This window comes from Anolis carolinensis, chromosome 1 (genome assembly GCF_035594765.1).
Source record: "Anolis carolinensis isolate JA03-04 chromosome 1, rAnoCar3.1.pri, whole genome shotgun sequence".
Taxonomy (NCBI): Eukaryota; Metazoa; Chordata; class Lepidosauria; order Squamata; family Dactyloidae; genus Anolis; species Anolis carolinensis.
The window spans coordinates 145,260,975-145,279,359 of record NC_085841.1 but is presented as its reverse complement, the minus strand read 5'-3'; the positions used below and the strand labels follow the sequence as shown (position 1 = coordinate 145,279,359).

Genomic DNA, 18,385 nt, shown 5'->3' with positions numbered 1-18,385 from the left:
AATCCTTTAGAAAGGGAGTTTTTTCTAGGAATCAGAAGGCAATGTGATTGATCTCGGAAATGAGACAGATTTACCAAGAAGGATCATTTCTGGATGGAAGGAGAAGCGTGATTTGTTCATTCTACATGCCAACCATCAGGCCCATAGCCAGGATTTTGATTCGGGGGGGGGGGGGGGGCTGAGTCTGAGTGAGAGGATCTACCCTAGCAAACCTTTTGTATCGTTATCACAATACCCCTATGCATATGGGATATATTCAGCATGGTGATCAGATCATGATATGAATAAACAACAGTTTAAGTAAAAATGTAAGACCTCGCAGACCACCCTGAGAATTTCAGGGGGGTGGTTGAAGCCCCCTTCCTCCATGCCTGCCAACCACTGCTCCATGTACCACTTTGAGAAAGAGAGATTGGACTTGCCACGAAGGATCATCTTGGGATGGCAGGAAGGTTGGCTTGCAGAATGAACCAAGTTGTGCTGAATTGCTCCTTCTGTCAAACCATGAATAGATTGATGTGATCTATGTCAAGAGAACAACATGATTGCAGGGAAGATTTCTAGTATGACTCCTTTCCTCTGTCGAAGACTATTCCTTAACTATAGATGTAACTCCAGGTTATTTGGAACAAGCTCTTGTATAGAAAAAACGAATCCTCAGTATGTTATTACAGCTTTTTTGGCTGTGATGAGAGAGTGCCAAGCATCTGTATTAGACAATGCTTTTTCTCCAGCCATTGGGAGTCAAGTTTCCTGAAGAGAAAAAGAGGCCAAAGTATGGGTTGCATGCAATCTCCCAGTTGCCTCAATGAAATCCTTAGCTCCCCAATTTTAAAATATTTTAGTACAAAAACCTTCCACAGTATCCTTTGTGCCGTGAAGGCCAATTTCACCAAATTTTGCAGCTAGGCAGGAGTTCTAGACAGGAAGTGATACCAGTTATGTTTTGTGTGAGAGGAAGGTCTGCTCCTGGGTCTAAAGCAGTCTCATAAGTCCCCAAATACAGCTCTCATAGCTTCTAGGGAGGTGCAATGAGGAAAGCTACAGTGCCTGGCATCATATTGGGTAATTCCCTGCCCATTGCCCTTACCCATTTGTAAGCTCCTTTTGGGAAAAGTGTCATAAAGTTGGTATGACCCACATCTTTGTCACTTTCCATCTTGTATGAATTGAAAATTGCTGTATTTTTCAAAGGTTATACTGGGTTTGGTTAACAATGAGTAGTTCCACTCACTTTACAGTAGGAATTGGAAAAATGAACTGTAAGACCCTTGTATTGTGCTGCCTTGTAAAATATACTTCCAACAAGCTATCGAAATGACCAAGATTCTAAAAGCAGGGTTTTGTTCCAACCCGTTTTTGGCCATTTCACCAAACACTAGATTAACGGGAAATCAGTAGCTTAGTTGTGCCACTTCTCATTAATATAAGGTGTGCTGGGTACCTCTCAAGTATTAAACTGAACAACTTAATTAAATTTTGAGTTATTTAGTCCATTGATTCAGTACAAAGGTGTATTCCTGTTGCGTTGGCAGAATCTGAACATGAAACTTAGATCCATGATTTAAGAGTATCCTTGTCTTAATCACAGATATTACTTGATTTTATTTAAAACCCTGGTTGAGAACTCTTGTAACTTACAAAATAAAATAAATACAACTAACATGATTTGCCTTGTGAAGCATGTTCTCTAACATGATCAAAAAAGGCTTCCAGAATTGTCATGCTAAGAATGGAGAAATTGTATCTGCCACATCAGGCCAAACCTGGAAACTACACAGCATACTCGCTTGTCATTATTTGGTCCATCTTGGGGTCGCTTAGTACTTAACTTGGAACTGGAAGTACTTGCACACCAATTTCATTGCTCATGAACGATCAAATTTTAAGACATTGGAGATTGGTCATGGGGTAAGTCTGGCACCTCTTAGCTGCAATCCAGAAGGCTGAGGTCAATCTTAAAGTAGACGTAAGGGTAGTAATCTTGACTGCTTAGCTGTAAGCCCGGGATGTCCACAGAAGACTAGAAAAGGGGTCAAATGCAACAACTTTCAGGTATGTATGCAAGAGCTTTAGGAGTTACAAATAAAACTTTAGTTTTATTTAGTTGAGAGGAATAGCCTCACTGCACTCACGCTAATAGCAAGTAACTATATAACTGCACTTCCTAGGTATGTATGAGAATTACATGGTTGTGAGGATGTTGGACTACAACTCCTATTAGCCCCAACCAGTGGTAAAGGCTGATGGAAGTTGCAGTCTTGTCCAGCATCTGACAAGGCACTTGTTCCTCACTTCTGTAATTAAAAGGCATTACATGCAGTTGTTCAGAAACTAAATATTTTGTGGATCTAGAGAGAGACAACTCCCGTAGAACATGTATGACAGAAGTTTGGACTATACGGCCCTTGGGGTCTCTTCTAACTCATGATTCCAAGGACATGCAAAGTAAATGGCTGTGACCAGCTATTACTTCCATGCCTTATGTTTGGTGACAAGATGTCCAAGGAGACATAATTCAGTTTAATTGCTTCAATTTGTGTTGTTTATTTAGATTTGGCTCTAAATGTTCATAGAATAATTGAGTCAGAAGAGACCACATCTAGTCCAACCCCCTGGCGTGCAGGAAAAGCACAAAAAAAAAACCCAGACATATGTTGTTAATCTGTTCTGTATTCTATTGGTTACTCATAGAGCCCAATCAATAAGTGGAGTTAGGTCATTGATTTAGGCAACAAATGTGCATAGAGCAGTAAGATATTGGGAGGACAAAACTGTGTGTACTAGGTGGTCTGCTTGATATCCCCAAAAATCTCCTCACCCATGTCAAAGGAATATTTTTCTGTACACAACATTGGGAGATGGACATCATCTTGTCTTTCATGCTGTTGTATGCCTTCAGTTCATTTCCAATTTATGGCAACCCTGAAATGAACCTATTACTGATTTTCTGTGGCTGAGAGCATGTGACTCACCCAAGTTCACCTAAAGGATTTCCATGGCCAAGAAGGGATTTGACTACACCATGTCAGGCAACAAATATCAGATCTTCTCCCATGCTATGATGTATGGCCCTGTTTGCTCCTGAAAGGCTGCTGCTTCTATAGCTACACTGTGGGATGTGAGACTCGATTGCAATTTCCAAAACCACATAAGAATGTTATTTGGGGTTTTTGAATCAGCTATTGGTTCTGTAAGGCAAACATTGGTCATAGATCAGACGTTATGTCTTGCTTTTAGCACTTACATCCATGATGCTAGCTGCTGCAACTTCATCCAGATGTTTGAAGACTGCATTAAGGACCTCTCTCAATCTCTTTGTAGATTTCTTGTTCGGCTGAAGTAGCATTGCCTGGAAATTCACTGGTAGTCCATACCTTTGACATTTGAATAACTTGTTAGCAAGTCTAATTCGAGAAAGTTCTACATTTGAGAGAATTGTTTTCTGATACATAAGACAAGCCTTCCACGACTGCAGAATCCATGCCTACGTTTTCACTTACCCATACCTGGGCGGAAAAATGGTTGTAGGATAAATGCTATACTTCCCTTGGAAGTGATCACAAAATTGCTTTGAAGAACCTAGCACATTCCAAGCGAGGATACCTTTCTAGGAATCTCTAGGTCCTCTAATGTAACACTATGATACACGATTACTGGAATTCATTGTATTTAATGACATTTGGTCATATCCATGGGGTCAAGAAACCCCTAACTAGCCAGCACCTCATGCCCCACCAATACCGTATACTCATTTGCTTACCTGAGGACAGATTCAGAGAAAACTCTAAGAGCCTTTATATGAATCCAAGCCACAAATGCTTCGCTGAAGTTCACTTTTAACCAACGCAACAATGGACCCTTGAATGAGGGGGGAAAAGTACTTATTTATGTCATTTGGAAACAATGTATATGCATTAAACTGTTACTTGCTATGAGGACTTATCGAGCGAATGTCTGTGCTTGCTATATTTCTCTAGCTCTCTTCCACACTGTCGATGAATCTGTCCCTTTTGTTTCTGCAGATAAGATGGCAGAATGAGTAAGATAATTTAAAGTGAAGCCACACTGTCAATTATTTTATTGACTGCAGAAATTCCCACTGTTGGACCTCAAGCTGTTCCTGGATCAGAGCCTCCATAATCTCAAATCACTGGCCATACTAAAGCTGGGCTTTATCACAGCTGATAAATCACCAGCAGTAATAAGATCTACCAACCAAAAGATGGCCAGTTCGAAGTCCGGTCAGGGTGAACCCGACCGTCAAGCCCAGCTCACTGTTTACCTAAGCAGTTCAAAAACAGCTGAGAGCTGTAAGTAGAAAAATTAGGTACCACTGATTAGCGGGGGAGGTGTCTTACAACACCATAAAGAACAAGACCAGAAATGCGGTGACCAAGAAGAAGGTGGAAGGAGGAAGTCCTGATGGCTCTTCGTACTAAAGAATGGAACAACAGCCCCCCCCTTCCCGTGACTGAACCGGAACTCAATCTCCAACGCACCAAAACTGGACTTTCTGTCTGTTCTGTTCTGTCTTGTCTGTCCAAATAGCATTGAATGTTTGCCATGTATGTGTACTGTGATCTGCCCTGAGTCTCCTTGGGGGAGATAGGGCGGAATATAAATAAAGTGTTATTAATACTACTACTAGCTCAGTGTTTTAAGAATTAAATCCAAAATACATGTAGTCAAGGCTGGAACCCACGGCTGGATCAGCCCTTCAAGGAAGAGATCCCTCTGACCTAAAGCAACAATACATCACATACTGCCTTCAAATACTCAGGGACAGTGTCCCATTTTTTACATATCGCCACAAAGAAATTGTTACTTTGCTTCTCCTTCCTATTTTTTTACACAATTAAAGGCTGAGAGGACTCTACAGTGTTAAAAAGGATGAGGGCCGAGTCTTTAAATATGATAAAGTGCAAGGAAAGAAGAAGAAGAAATCCATAGAATAGGAATCAGAAGAAGAATGCTGCCTGTATCCAAACAACTAGCCAAGTGCTTTTTGGGCCTAAGTGCTGCAGTGGGGAAGCACTTCAAAATAAAATCAAACGCACATATACAAAATACCAACAGATTTGTCAAAGATAGCAACAACATGCAGTGTTTTCAGTGGACTCTGCAGAAAACGTTTCAGTTGTATTTCACAAAAAGAAAAATCAGCCGGTTTAGCAAGCCTTACAAATGCTGATTTATCATCAGTAAATGTTTGATTTGATACCTATTTTATATTCCGATATATCTGGGGTTGCATAAAGTTTCTTGGGTAGAAGGGGACTATGACTGGAAAAAGTCATAGTCCCCTTCTCCTTTCCTGTAGTTTGAAGCCATTGTTCCGTGTCCTAGTCTGCAGGGCAGCAGAAAACAAGCTTGCTCCCTCCTCCCTATGACTTCCCGTCACATATTTGTACATGGCTATAATGTCTCCTCTCAGCCTTCTCTTCTGCAGGCTAAACATGCCGTTCTTTAAGCCGCTCCTCATAGGGGTTGTTCTCCAAACCCTTGATCATTTTAGTTGCCCTCCTCTGGACGCTTTCCAGCTTGTCAACATCTCCCTTCCCAAGTGCCGGAGACAGGGCGGAGCACCTGAGGCACCTGTTAGGACACACAGGGGGTGGAGCTAGAGGGATGGGCATGGCTTCTTCCCAAGAGCCCGAGACAGGGCTGAGAATCTATACCACTCCTGAGGCGCTTGTTGGGACACAGAGGGTGGAGCTACGGAACAAGGCGGGGCTTCCTTCCAAGAGACCGAGAGGGCTGAGCCTCTATACTTCCCTTGAGAGGCCTTAGGACTAAAGGGCGGGGCTAGGGGTGGGGCCTCTTCCCAAGACCGCAAGACAGGGCTGAGCCTCTGTATACCTGCCCTGAGGCACTTGTTAGAACACGGGGGCAGGGGTATAGAGGTTCAGCCCTGTCAAGCACTTGGGAAGAGGCCCCGCCCCCTCCTGTAGCCCCACCTCCTGTGTCCTGGCAGGCACCGCAGGACAGGGATAGAAGCTCAGCCCTGCCTCAGAGCTCGTAACTCCGCCCATCCCAGTCCTGGCCGCCCATTTGTGGCCCCGCCCACCTCCCCTTGCAGCCCTGCATTTTGGACTAGGGGAGAGGCTCAGCCCCGCCCTCTTGAGCAGGAGCCACGCCCACCCCTCTAGGCCATGCCTGCCTTTCAAGGGGGTGCTGGGTAGTATTTTTTCTGGAAAGGGGGCGGCAGGCCAAATAAGTTTGGGAACCACTGCTCTAAGCTATCTGCCTTTTAGAGGTGACATAGAAGCTCCTATGCTAGTGAGAGTTAGGCCAAAGTATGCAATGTAATGTCATGTACTCACATACTGTTGCTTCTTATCAGAAGCTAACTTCCTCAATTCTTCTTTTTCACATTTCAGTTCTTTCTCATCAAAGTAAAATTCCCGAACCATAAACCTTAAAGCAAATAAAAAGGTATTCAGTAGCTGTGCCTTATTGAACTTCTGAATTGAGAAAACTGTCGCCTGTGTTTGTGTGTATGCGGGTTTACTTAATCTAAAAGCTAAAAGCTAAGAAGCTAATAGAAGCTTTGTAGGTTATGCAAATAAGTCATATCAGAAAAAATGACACATTTTTTTAAAGGAGCTCTTAGCTCTGAGTCATTAACAATTTTTTTATCTCAGATGTGTCTGCATATTCAGGTGGATTCATCAGTCCTGTGGGAATTGCCTTGTTAGATTCAGTTGAATATTTGCATCACAAACTGTTTCTCATATTCATCACGTTTCCTCCAAGAAACTGAGTGGCAAGTTCAACTTCACAAAAGCCCTGTGAAATCAATTGATTTCAGGATGGTGCCATCAAGTAAGCAAAAATTCATGGCAACGTAGACTACAATCCTGAATAAAACAGGCATAATTTTCAGAGAAAGATGCAAAATATTGCAACGTATAAAATATATGGTACAGATGAGTTGATTTAATATTACAGTTGCATTTTGTTTGATAAGCTCCCTCAGAGAAAATCTCATTAAAAGTAATTGGAAATCAGTTCTACAGCCAGGTCATTTGGACACAGAAATAATTTGCAATCCTATGTGAAAGCTAGGTATTCTTTTTTCAGTAGCTATTGCTCCTTGCAGAGCTCATTTGCTGTCTTTCCTGATCAGCAACCATGACCTACACAGAATTTTAACACATTCATCTAAATACACTTGTTATCACTTCCTTAATTATGTAATATGAATACCTCTTGCTACAATGAATATTTCCTTTAAAAAGTCATTTACAACAACACCAGGGACGAAAATGCCCTTGAATGTATTTGAAACTAGACTAAACCATATAATGAAGGTATGCTCTTAAAGAATTCAGGAACGTTGGTGGAATCATGCACATATCGTCCTAGTTTCATTAGGGATGGATCTACACAGTAGAATTAACACAGTTTAACATTACTTTAACTGACATTGCACAATGCTATGGAATCCTGGGAACTGGTTTAGTGAGGCATCAGCACTTTTTAGCAGCGAAGGCTAAAAACCTCATGAAACTATAACTCTCATGATTTCATAGCATTGAGGCATGGATGTCAAAGTGCATTAATTCTACAGCATACAGGCACCCCACAATTCATATGAGGGTTTCTTACATTAATCCTACTCTCCCTTTGTAATACTAATAGAAAATGAGCATTACTTGTTCTCTCTTGCTTTAACTTTAAAATCATCCATCACTTTTCGGAACAGTGTTACAGTGAAGAGTCCTCCCTCTGCATCTTCAGCAATCATCCTGTTGGTATAAAATACATATGTTGGCTTTTCCTCTTTTTAAAATCTTGCTTTAATTACAATATAAGTATAATCTGATTCAAAGAATTGTGATTTCCAGTCCAGTTTACTTTCTCTGCAGATTTGTAATTAGGCTGTGCTACAAAAGGGTTACATACTAGTTTGGATGGAGTTACGACACACAGGTTTCACCTTCTCTTGTTTGGTTTGTTAAGGAGAGGTGGAAATTAAAATAGAAGAATGATATAAGGAAATTTGGAAATTAGCAGTAAATGATAAATTAACATGTAATCTAAAGGTTTAAAAAGGCCTAAGGAAGAATAATGATTTTGAAAGTATACGGAAAAAATTATTAAATAAACATTATAGAAAGAAGATGGGAACCAACCCCCACCAGAAGAAATGAGGTTCTGGTGAGATCATAAAGAAAAGAAGGACTCCGGAAATGGGGAGCACAATGGGTAGTACAATGGGAGAAAGGAGAAGCTACATGAATTGTAGAGATGGTTTTTTGTAACGAAACGAATAGAAATGTAATTAAAATGTATTTTAAAAAAGAAACTGATGTCTATTTCTCTCACATGGCTAGAGTTGATAAAAAACATCTGGCCACCCAAAAGCAAAAGATAATATGGTGTAGCATTCTGTTTCATGTACAAATCTGATTGGAAATTGTAGTTAATGTATATATTCATGCATAAGTCTAAATTTAATCAAACAATTGATCCCAGAAACTAGGGTTGATTTATCCAGATAAATACTGCATTTTAACATTTATCAAGAAAGGAACTATCCCTCTTCCCTGAGGAGAGTGGCAAAACTTAACAGCTTAGTCCATCCTGGAAAACCTAAAAGAAGTATTGACTCCTTCTATTCTCTCCACCTTGATACTGCTTCTGGCCTTTTTGAATGTCCAGGCTAGGAAAATGATAGGGGTGGCCAGGGGCAACTGGCGTCTTGACGTGGCACTGGACATTTCCCCTCTCTGCAGAATGACCCCCAAATTATCCATAGGACATGTCAAAATCAAGGATCAAGATACAATGCATAAGAAACAAGCTTGTTCAGAAATTTCAACTTACTTTGTAGATCGTGGCACCACCATATCAGAAAGCGATTCATATGTTTTTTGCCACTGTACATAGCTTGGCCTGTAACAAGGAAGATAATTTTTTTCACAGCAAAAGGTTTTACAACAATGGGTCCTTGATATCCACTGGGGATAAGTTCCCACAGATAACAAAATCCACAAACGTGAAAATCCTATTATATACAATGGTGTAGTACAATGGTATTTCATATATAAAGGGGTAAATTCAAAGTTTGGCCTATGGTTGGTTAAACCCATGGGTGCAGAGTCTTCGGATATGTAGTGGTGTACAACAACAGTCACTTTGCTATTTAAGTGTTCGTATATTGCATCCACTAAGTGTGCAGGGCAGTGGGCGACAAGTGAGTTACAAACCACAAAAGTCCCAGTTCAAATATTGTGTTACTATGAACGTAGCAGGTGACTAGTAATGGGTTTGCTCTCAGCACCATATCCATAACATGAGAATAATAATACTCGCCTCCCTTGCAGGATTGTTGAGAAGATTACTAATTTAATGTATATAGGTTGATTATATCTATATATATAAATGAGTAATGGTGTCCTCCCCTCCCACTAAACAACAAAAGTACAAGCCCCAGGACCTAGAAATTTGGCAGCACAATCCACCATCCTTGCCCCTAGGTTCCGACAACAAAAAGAAAAGAAAGTCCCATCAGGCATCACAAGCATAGCTAGTGAGGAGGAAGGATGGGTGCAGCAATCCAAAAAGATTTGGAGACCAATATATCGCCCCATTCCTTCTCTAAAGGGTTATATAAATGTATCCAACAAGATAATCAACTTTTGCTTACTTGGGAACTACAACAAGGAGAGTGATGAGATATTCAGAATTCAACACAAAGTCTTCTTTATTCACAATGTCTGCTAAGGTACGTGTCAAAAGATTCCCCCTAAGTAAAAGACAAACACTTTCATTAGTAATAGTAGAGAAAGAAAGATATCTTATTGGGTGCCTAGGATTCATATAGATACGTCTAAGTCATGCTACGCATGCGGGCCCAAAAAGTCACCATTACACAAGAGAAAGATTCGTTGCTAGTGACAGAAACAGTGTTGCACAGACAACATGCTCATCTTATCTTTGCAAGCTACACATTGTGTGTTGTGGTTGTGCATCCTATATTTTACATTGCAATTGTACACTAGGAGCTGTGCATTACAGAATAGCACCCACTCATTGACATGTATCGCACTATGTTTGTATTCTACATGGGTGTTACATAGTACCGTAGCACATGTCTGCATACAGTTTGCTATGCTAAGCAATGGGAATGTTGGATTGAGGCTATTCTGTGGCAGAAGGTATCCTTGTATTAGTAGTGAAAGAGGAGCCATCGATTTACAGATTTGGGCTGCCTAAAGAGGTGGTGGGGTCTCCTTCTCTGGATGTCTTCAAAAAGAGTCTGGACAGCAATCTTCTTGAAAATGCTTTAGTAAGAGATCCTGCATTGAGCAAGAAGTTGGAAAATATGGCCCATGAGACCCTTCCAGGACTGTTATTCTAGGTTTCTATAATTTTTGGGCATTATGGGCTCCCAGGTCTGCCACTGACAAATATATCTGCATCCAGTGGCCGAGAAACAACCCCAGTTCCTTGGATTTTAACACTTCTACAAAATGGACTTCAATTTAAACCAAGTCTGCACAACTTATTTCTGTTTTGCTTTTCTACCATCAAATACACTGCATACCTAAACCAGTCCACATCATCTGTCTACAAGTCTATATCCAATCTGTATTCAGCATGTTAGAGTCTCACAATTTCAATTAAATGTTCAGGTACAGATTTTTTTTTTCGTGTCAGGAGAGACTTGAGAAACTTTTGAGAAACTCTGTCAGGAGCCACTTCTGGTGTGAGAGAATTGGCCGTCTGCAAGGACATTGCCCAGTGGACGCCACTGCCCAGGGGATGCCTGGATGTTTTGATGTTTTTAACATCCTTGTGGGAGGCTTATCTCATGTCCCTGCATGGAGCTGGAGCTGACAGAGGGAGCTCATCTGCGCTCTCTCCGGGGTTGGATTCAAACCGGCACCCTTCAAGTCAGCAACCCAACCTTCAAGTCATCAGTCCTGCCGGCACAAGGGTTCAACTCATTGCGCCACCAGGGGCTCCCATCAGGTACAGATGCTGCCCACTAGTACCTTCAAGCACTTCAAAACTTCAAGCACCTCCCCAAGATGTTATTTATTTTCCAGAATTTACCAATTATAAGAAATACACAGAAATTCAAAAACTGGAACAAAGATTTACTTAAATTTATCTGGATGGGTAAAAAAGCAAGAATTAAAAGAATCCATTTGATGGATGATAAAAAGAGGGGAGGATTGGGATTCCCAGATTTGCAATCATATCACGACGCCTGCAGTTTAGCATGGGTAAAAGATTGGTCTACTTTACAAAAAAAAAAAATACTAGCTATAGAGGGAGCAAATTTAAGGGCGGGTTGGCATGCCTATTTGTGGCATGACAAAAAAACCCAAAAAAATCGGGAATCATTTTATTAGGTCCTCACTATTAAAAATTTGGGAGAAATATAAGGATAAGTTATGTGGCACAGGCGGGAGAGCAAGCCAGCTACAATTAACTGCGATGAAACACTCTGACCAGGAGGTCATGAGTTCGCGGCCGCTCGGAGCCTATGTTTGTATGTCTTTGTTCTATGTTAAAAGGCATTGAATGTTTGCCTATATGTGTAATGTGATCCGCCCTGAGTTCCCTTCGGGGTGAGAAGGGCGGAATATGAATGCTGTAAATAAATAAATAAATAAATAAATAAATATACAAAAACGCCTCTTTGGATCTCTCCCCTGGAAATATGCCAGAGAGAGATGAGTGAAGAAACATGGCCAAGGTACAAAGACATTTTGTCAAAAGAAAAGGGAGTTCTTACAATGAAAAACCAAGAAGGAATTAGTCAAAAATTCCCTACTATAGGATGGTTCCAATATAGACAATTTAAAGAAATTTATAATAAGGATAAAAAAATTAGGGTTTGAAGAAAAGGATACTTTTTGGGACCGAGTTATGAAACTGGAGAACAAAATTATATCTAAAATTTATGGGAAATTCCTAAACTGGGCAACAGAGACTGAGTTAATAAAAGAATGTATGCTAAAATGGGCTAAAAATATTGGTGAAACGATTAAACTAGAAGAATGGGAAAAAGCATGGGACCAAAGAGTTATATACACTTATGCGACAGATTTGAAAGAAAATTGCATTAAATTATTTTACAGGTAGTACTTAACACCTCAAAAATATCAATTTACTATAAAGAAACATCAAATAAGTGCTGGAAATGCGGAGAGCAAGTTGGGACTTTCTACCACTGCTGGTGGACTTGCAATAAAGTTAAAGCATTTTGGAAAGAAATACATATTAAAATCCAAAAGATGTTACAAATTAGAATACATATGGACCCCAAAATTATGTTACTAGAAATGTTAGACATAGAAAAAGATAGAAACAAAGAAATACTATTTAATTATTCAATCACCACTGCTAGGATGATCTTAGCCAAATAATGGAGAGACAAAGAAATCCCGGAAATGAAATGCTGGATAAATAAGATCCTAGAAATAATGAATATGGATAAATTAACATATCTGCTAACAGATAACCAAGGCCGCCCAAGAAAACAAACTGACTGGGAATTGGTTATAAATTACTTAAAAGAGGAAAAAATGAGAATTTTTATATGGGAACCAAGTATTCAAAACTAAGAACTGAGCCTAACAATAGGAGAACAATGGACTGGGCTACCAGAATAAATATGAGAAGCTATGAAATAGAGAACCTTAACGTCATCATGCAACAGATGGAAGTCTATTTTAGTTGTTTCATTTTTTTGTTTTTTGTTTTATTCTTTTTTGTTTTTGTTTTTCTCTCTCTCTTCTCTTACTTTCAGTTTTGTATTTTATTTTATTATATGTTTATGTTTATGTCATCACTGGTTTGAAAAGGTTCTAATAAAAATTATTTTTAAAAAAAAAAAACTTCAAGCACCTTCAAGTACCTTCAAGCACTTCAAGCACTTCAAAACTTACATGTTTTTCCTTTCCAGATTCTGGAGATTTCCTTTGATATTGTTGTATACAGCTGCTCGGCTTTTCAAATCTGTTTCTATTTGTGTAATTTGCTAAATAGAAAAATACAGAAAGGTCCAAATAAGAAATAGTAATTTTGTACAGGCCTATGAAGTTAGCATATTATTTATACAGTTATCACAAATGTACATATCTGCAGTGAATGTGGATTATATTGTTAAATACAAAGATGTACTTAACATCATAACTATTGAAGCCCAAACTAGTTGTGATGTTAAATACATCTTTGTATTTAATGTGCAGGCTTGCACTAATGTAAACATAATGGAGGGATGAGAAAAATGCACATAGAGGAAAAGATTGAGCTGGAGAAGGGATTATATGGAGGAAAAATACTATACAGGAATCCCTTTAGAGGTCAAATGAGGTAACGTATCCTTCAATTAAAAAAATAGTACATAAGACTTTTCTGTAGTTAATGTCATATAAATAGACATATATTTATTTATTTATATATTTATATATATTTAAATGTCATATAAATAGACCTGGCAAGGTGGCACTACCTGGAGGAATCCTCCACCTTGTGTGACTGTGGAGGAGAACAAACAACTCAGCAAATGTATGTTTGCCCACAATGCCCTGCCTCATGTACGGAGGAGGAGTTGTTTAAAGCTACAGACAATGCGGTTGCTGTTGCCCGCTTTTGGTCCAAAACTATTTAGTTGCTTGTGATTTCTTCTTTTTTTAATTTTTTTTTTAATTTCCATTATTTGAAATGTACAATGCTTTTGACACGAAATAAATAAATAGAAAGTTGCATTCAACTTCCTATATCCAGGGCTTGATAATTCTTATCTATAACTAGGGAATTAACCTTTCTTGGAGCCTTACATAACAATTATATTTCAAGATTGGAAATGGGAACCAACCCCTTTTCCTATCACACCACACCCTAACAGATATCCCATAGTTATAAACACAACATAAGAACATAAAACAATCTGTGTCTGTGTTGATTTGATCAATCTGTTGATTTGATTTTCTTTTTGAAAACACTCTAACATTTCTAACAGACATACCAGTAGTTGGTATCCACTAGGTCTGGCAGAGATAATTAATGTGGTTAATTGCTTTTATGATATTGTTACGTGTTTTTATTTTTTGTTTTATTTTATATTTTGTATACTGGGTGCAGTCCCCATGTAAGCTGCCCTGAGTCCCTTTGGGGAAATGGGGGCAGATTATAAAAATAAAGTATTATTATTATTATTATTATTATTATTATTATTATTATTATTATTATGACATCATAGCCATGGCAAATAAGGTTTTCTCAAGCTAATTGTGCATGTTGTCATGGCAAGTTAGCATAGTAAATGTGGTATTCCGTGCAATATTTGACATGAAGTACCCTGATTTAATTCTTAGTACTTATTCCCAAAGTGCCTTAGGAACAATGGTTCAGGGGATTGCACAAGAGCAGTGCTTCTCAAACCATCTGATATGGGGGACTGACAATCCGCCCAACTCCCAATGTGCCAGAGACTAGTATTACCGGGACTAGTACAATATTTGTACAATTTGCTATAGATTTTTTTTTATTTTTTTGAAACCCACTGCAAACAATGGCAACTAATGACTCAAGAATGGGCACCATCCATGGATCATAATGCAGTTAGACTGCACATGACCTCTCTAGCAGAGAATTTAAGAACCTCTCATCAAATTGCAAATTCTATGCAGCTATAAAGTGATATCAAACTGGTGTAGTGCAAAATCACTAATGCTTAGAGGAGTTCAACATTAAAGATGACTATGTTTCGACCCAACTCAAGCGATTCTGTGAAAGTAATTGCAAAATTCATTAACTTCAATCATGAAACCACACCTTCTTCTCAGTTCTGGAAACTGGTTTTGTGAGGGTGCTTTTTCCACTTAAAGGAGGGTGAAATGTTACATTACCTTTGCTAATGTTTCTGAAATATTCTTCAGTGGTTGTTTTATGGGATACTTTGCCATGTCCCACTCAAACTTTGTCAGGTAACTAATCAGGTCCACTGCAAAGATATGAACAAACCCAGTAATAGAACAGTTACAAACAAAAAACAAGGGCAAATCTAAAAGATGCAGCCGACATCTGGCTTTTTGCAATGACCCCTGTGTTTCATCATGTGTCATCATATAATTGGATTCTCTTAAAATTGAACTTAGATTATTTGATCTTTTTGATGCAAGTTATACAGTTCAGAGGTGGGCATAATGTGGCCCTCCAGATATTTTTGGGATTAATTTCCCAACAGTCGTTTGATAGCATTGTTCTAATCCTGAAACCTTCCATCTCTGGTGTAGATGGTTTATTGCATCTGAATCCAGGGGATGCATCCTTTACAAATCAGTATTCTAAATGAAATATTACACAGGGTTTGGTTTAGCAGTTCAAATTAGCCATCCCATCACAGATTCCTTTGAAATCAAAACATCCAGCCTGAACTGAATTCTTTCTTGTATTCTTTACAGATCTACATGGTTAAAGTGTTTAATGTAATGTAATTTGATGTGTTCAGTCCATCTGCATATATTCTTCTCATTTGTGATTATTATTTCACCAGGGCTTTGCACCCAGAGACACCACACTATGATTTTTAATTTTTCAAAATACACTAAATATCTAAACCAAACACCTAAATCATAGTCAATTTAAATATAGAGAAGTTTTGTCAATGATCTCATGCTGGTGTGAATGGCTTCAAGTCTCTGTTTGCAAACCATTAATCTCCTCAAAATGTGTCCCTATACCTGAGGAAACTTCAGCCCCAGAAATAAATTTTTGTAAGTGTTTATACGCCAAATCAGTACTTCACTGAGTCAATTCTGGAATCTAATATCACATGGAAATGAACTAAATATGACAAGAAAAGCATGGCCTCCTCAACACTGTTGGTCCACAACTCCCATCTGCTCTATCCAGAAAATTTGAGGTGGCAAACTAATTTTACAATTTACTCTTTAAAAAGTGTGAATGATCCCATGTTTCATTTGACCCTCATTCTGTCACTGCTAATTTCTAAGAAGCCGGGTATGTTTGTTAATTGCTGCAAAATCAACTTTATAGCAACCTTGTGAATGAAAGGCCTCCAAATCACCCCACCATCAACCGCCTTGCTCAGATCTTGCATTCAGGGCTGTGGCTTCTTTGAGTGCATCCATCTTGTATGTGGTCTTCCTCTTTTCCTATTACTTTTTGCCTTACCAAGCATTATTAGTGAATCGTGTCTTCTTGTGATATGGACAAAGAATAACAGTCTCAATTTAGTTGTCTTATATCTAGGGGAAATCCAGATTTGATTTTTCTCTAGGCTCTATTGATTTGTTTTTGTAGCAGTCCATGGTATCAACAGAACCTTTCTCCAGCATGGCATTTCAAATTAGTTAATTTTCTTCCAATCAGTTTTCACAACCATACATAGAAATGAGAAATACAGTGGCAAGGACAGTAGTAATTTTAACATGTCTCATCTTTACACTTGAGGATCTTGTCTAGTTCCTTCCAAATCCTGGTCTTCTTCTGATTTCTTGACTACAGCAATTATTTAGTATGTTTCATTATCTAACATAAGTTTGCAATATTATTCCGAGTACCTCTTCATTTCCTCAATCCAGCTGGGTATCTGGGATTTCTTGCTCCATATGTGGTGAAGGTCCTTCATGCAAAATGTTGAACAATGGAAATCAATACAATGGTCTTGTGGCTACGACAATCACTGGTGTCTCCTTTCTTGAGGATTGACCTTTATTTTGTTTTTTTAAAAGTTTTCCATTGTTCTTGAGAGATCCTTTACCCGTGGAGTGATTCGACACATTTAGACTGGCTCCTCAGCAAAAGCTTGTGTGATGTGAGAGACCATAATATCCACACTGCTTTGAACAGCATAGCCCCATGGTTCTCAACCTGTGGGTCCCCAGGTGTTTTGGCCTACAACTTCCAGAAATACCAGCCAGTTTACCAGCTGTTAAGATTTCTGGGAGTTGAAGGCCAAAACATCTGGGGACCCACAGGTTGAGAACCACTGGCACAGCCCCTTGCCTCATAGAAAGGCATGTTACTGCTGGAATTGGTGGCTTTCATAGTATGAGGGGGGGGGGGAGTGATCTTGACAAGGAAGAATAATAGTTGCTATATAATCAATGTAATGATCTCTGTTTTGCTCTATATCTACTTTGGAAAACCTGCTTCTTTCTAACACTCTCACTGCACTTTTAGTAACCTCTTCTTTCATGACGTGAAACTTGTTCCCTTGCTCTATAATATCTGTATAGTATCTGAATCTCTAGCTCTAGATAGAGTCACTTTACCATCTTAGATTTCCTGGGTGCGGAAAGTCTAACGTGCAAAAAGGCCTGGTACATAGAGATGTCATCTTCACCAGTCTTACGTAAAGTATGCATGAGATTGCCAACAGGCTTACTGAGAATAACTTGTGTGCTCTGAAAATGCATTCACTGCATCCACTTGTGTCTTTTTTGCTGCTTGCACACTGCACTCACTGGCCAGTGCCTATGGCATCCTACTCCCTCCTCTTAGAACAGTGGTCCTCAACCTGGGGTCCCCAGATGTTTTTGGCCTTCAACTCCCAGAAATCCTAATAGCTGGTAAACTGGCTGGGATTTCTGGGAGTTGTAGGCCAAAAACATCTGGTGATCCCAGGCTGAGCACCACTGCCTTAGAACATATTTATAGGAGATAACTGAATTTGTTTCTTAAATATGCTTGGGGAAAATATGAGGTCTATGGCACTCAGTGTTATGGAATCCTGGAATTTGTAGTTGAGTGAGACACCAGCACTCTTGGGCAGAGAAGGCTAAAGACTTTGTAAAACTACAGCTCCCATGATTCCATAGCATGGAGCTATGGCGGTTAAATTGGTGGCAAACTGTATTAATTCTACAGTATAGATGTACTCTGAGAGGTGCAACACCCTTGATTCTGGAGGCAATGCCCAGCCATCATTGGTTACTCTAGTCGCTAGACTTATTCTTCATGAATATGTCTAATCCTCTTTAAAAGTTATCCAAGTTGGCCACTGCCATCCCTTGATACTGAGGTAGTGAAATTGACAGTTCCACCATCTGCTGTGTGAAGAAACTGATCCTTTCCTTTTCACTTGCATCTCCAAATATCTAGCTTTTTGAATGATCTGCTTTGAATGCTCTGGGCACCCCTTTGATGTCAGTGGATATTTGAAAACGGAACAAAGAGGCATGTAATCCAATGAGGTCATTGACAAAACTCGTATCAACCTCATCAACTCCTGTCTAGATTTTAAAACGCACGTATGCAAGGCTAAACTAGACATTTTATCATTCAGTTGCCATCAAAAATAGCCACAACACATCTAAATTCTTTTGCAGTAATGTTATGCAGAATGTACTTTGTGTCATTTTGTTCCAACTTTTTCTACTCTCTGCCA

General features: G+C 39.2%; 1 protein-coding gene across 3 annotated transcripts in view; it reads right to left on the bottom strand.

Annotated features, from left to right (window-relative positions):
* Window positions 1–1,585: 1,585 nt before the first annotated feature.
* Window positions 1,586–18,385, bottom strand: part of atp6v1c2 (ATPase H+ transporting V1 subunit C2) — a 30,124-nt gene continuing 13,324 nt past the window's right edge. For all 3 annotated transcript variants that reach the window (XM_008117522.3, XM_008117517.3, XM_062983678.1), the window contains exons 6-14: window positions 14,880–14,974; window positions 12,915–13,006; window positions 9,659–9,757; window positions 8,836–8,904; window positions 7,662–7,754; window positions 6,327–6,420; window positions 3,764–3,861; window positions 3,248–3,377; window positions 1,586–2,023 (exon numbers count right to left, since the gene is read on the bottom strand). In XM_008117522.3, the coding sequence (XP_008115729.1) occupies window positions 1,928–2,023; window positions 3,248–3,377; window positions 3,764–3,861; window positions 6,327–6,420; window positions 7,662–7,754; window positions 8,836–8,904; window positions 9,659–9,757; window positions 12,915–13,006; window positions 14,880–14,974 (866 nt within the window). In that variant the 3' untranslated portion in view covers window positions 1,586–1,927. The remainder of the gene's footprint in view (window positions 2,024–3,247; window positions 3,378–3,763; window positions 3,862–6,326; window positions 6,421–7,661; window positions 7,755–8,835; window positions 8,905–9,658; window positions 9,758–12,914; window positions 13,007–14,879; window positions 14,975–18,385) is intronic.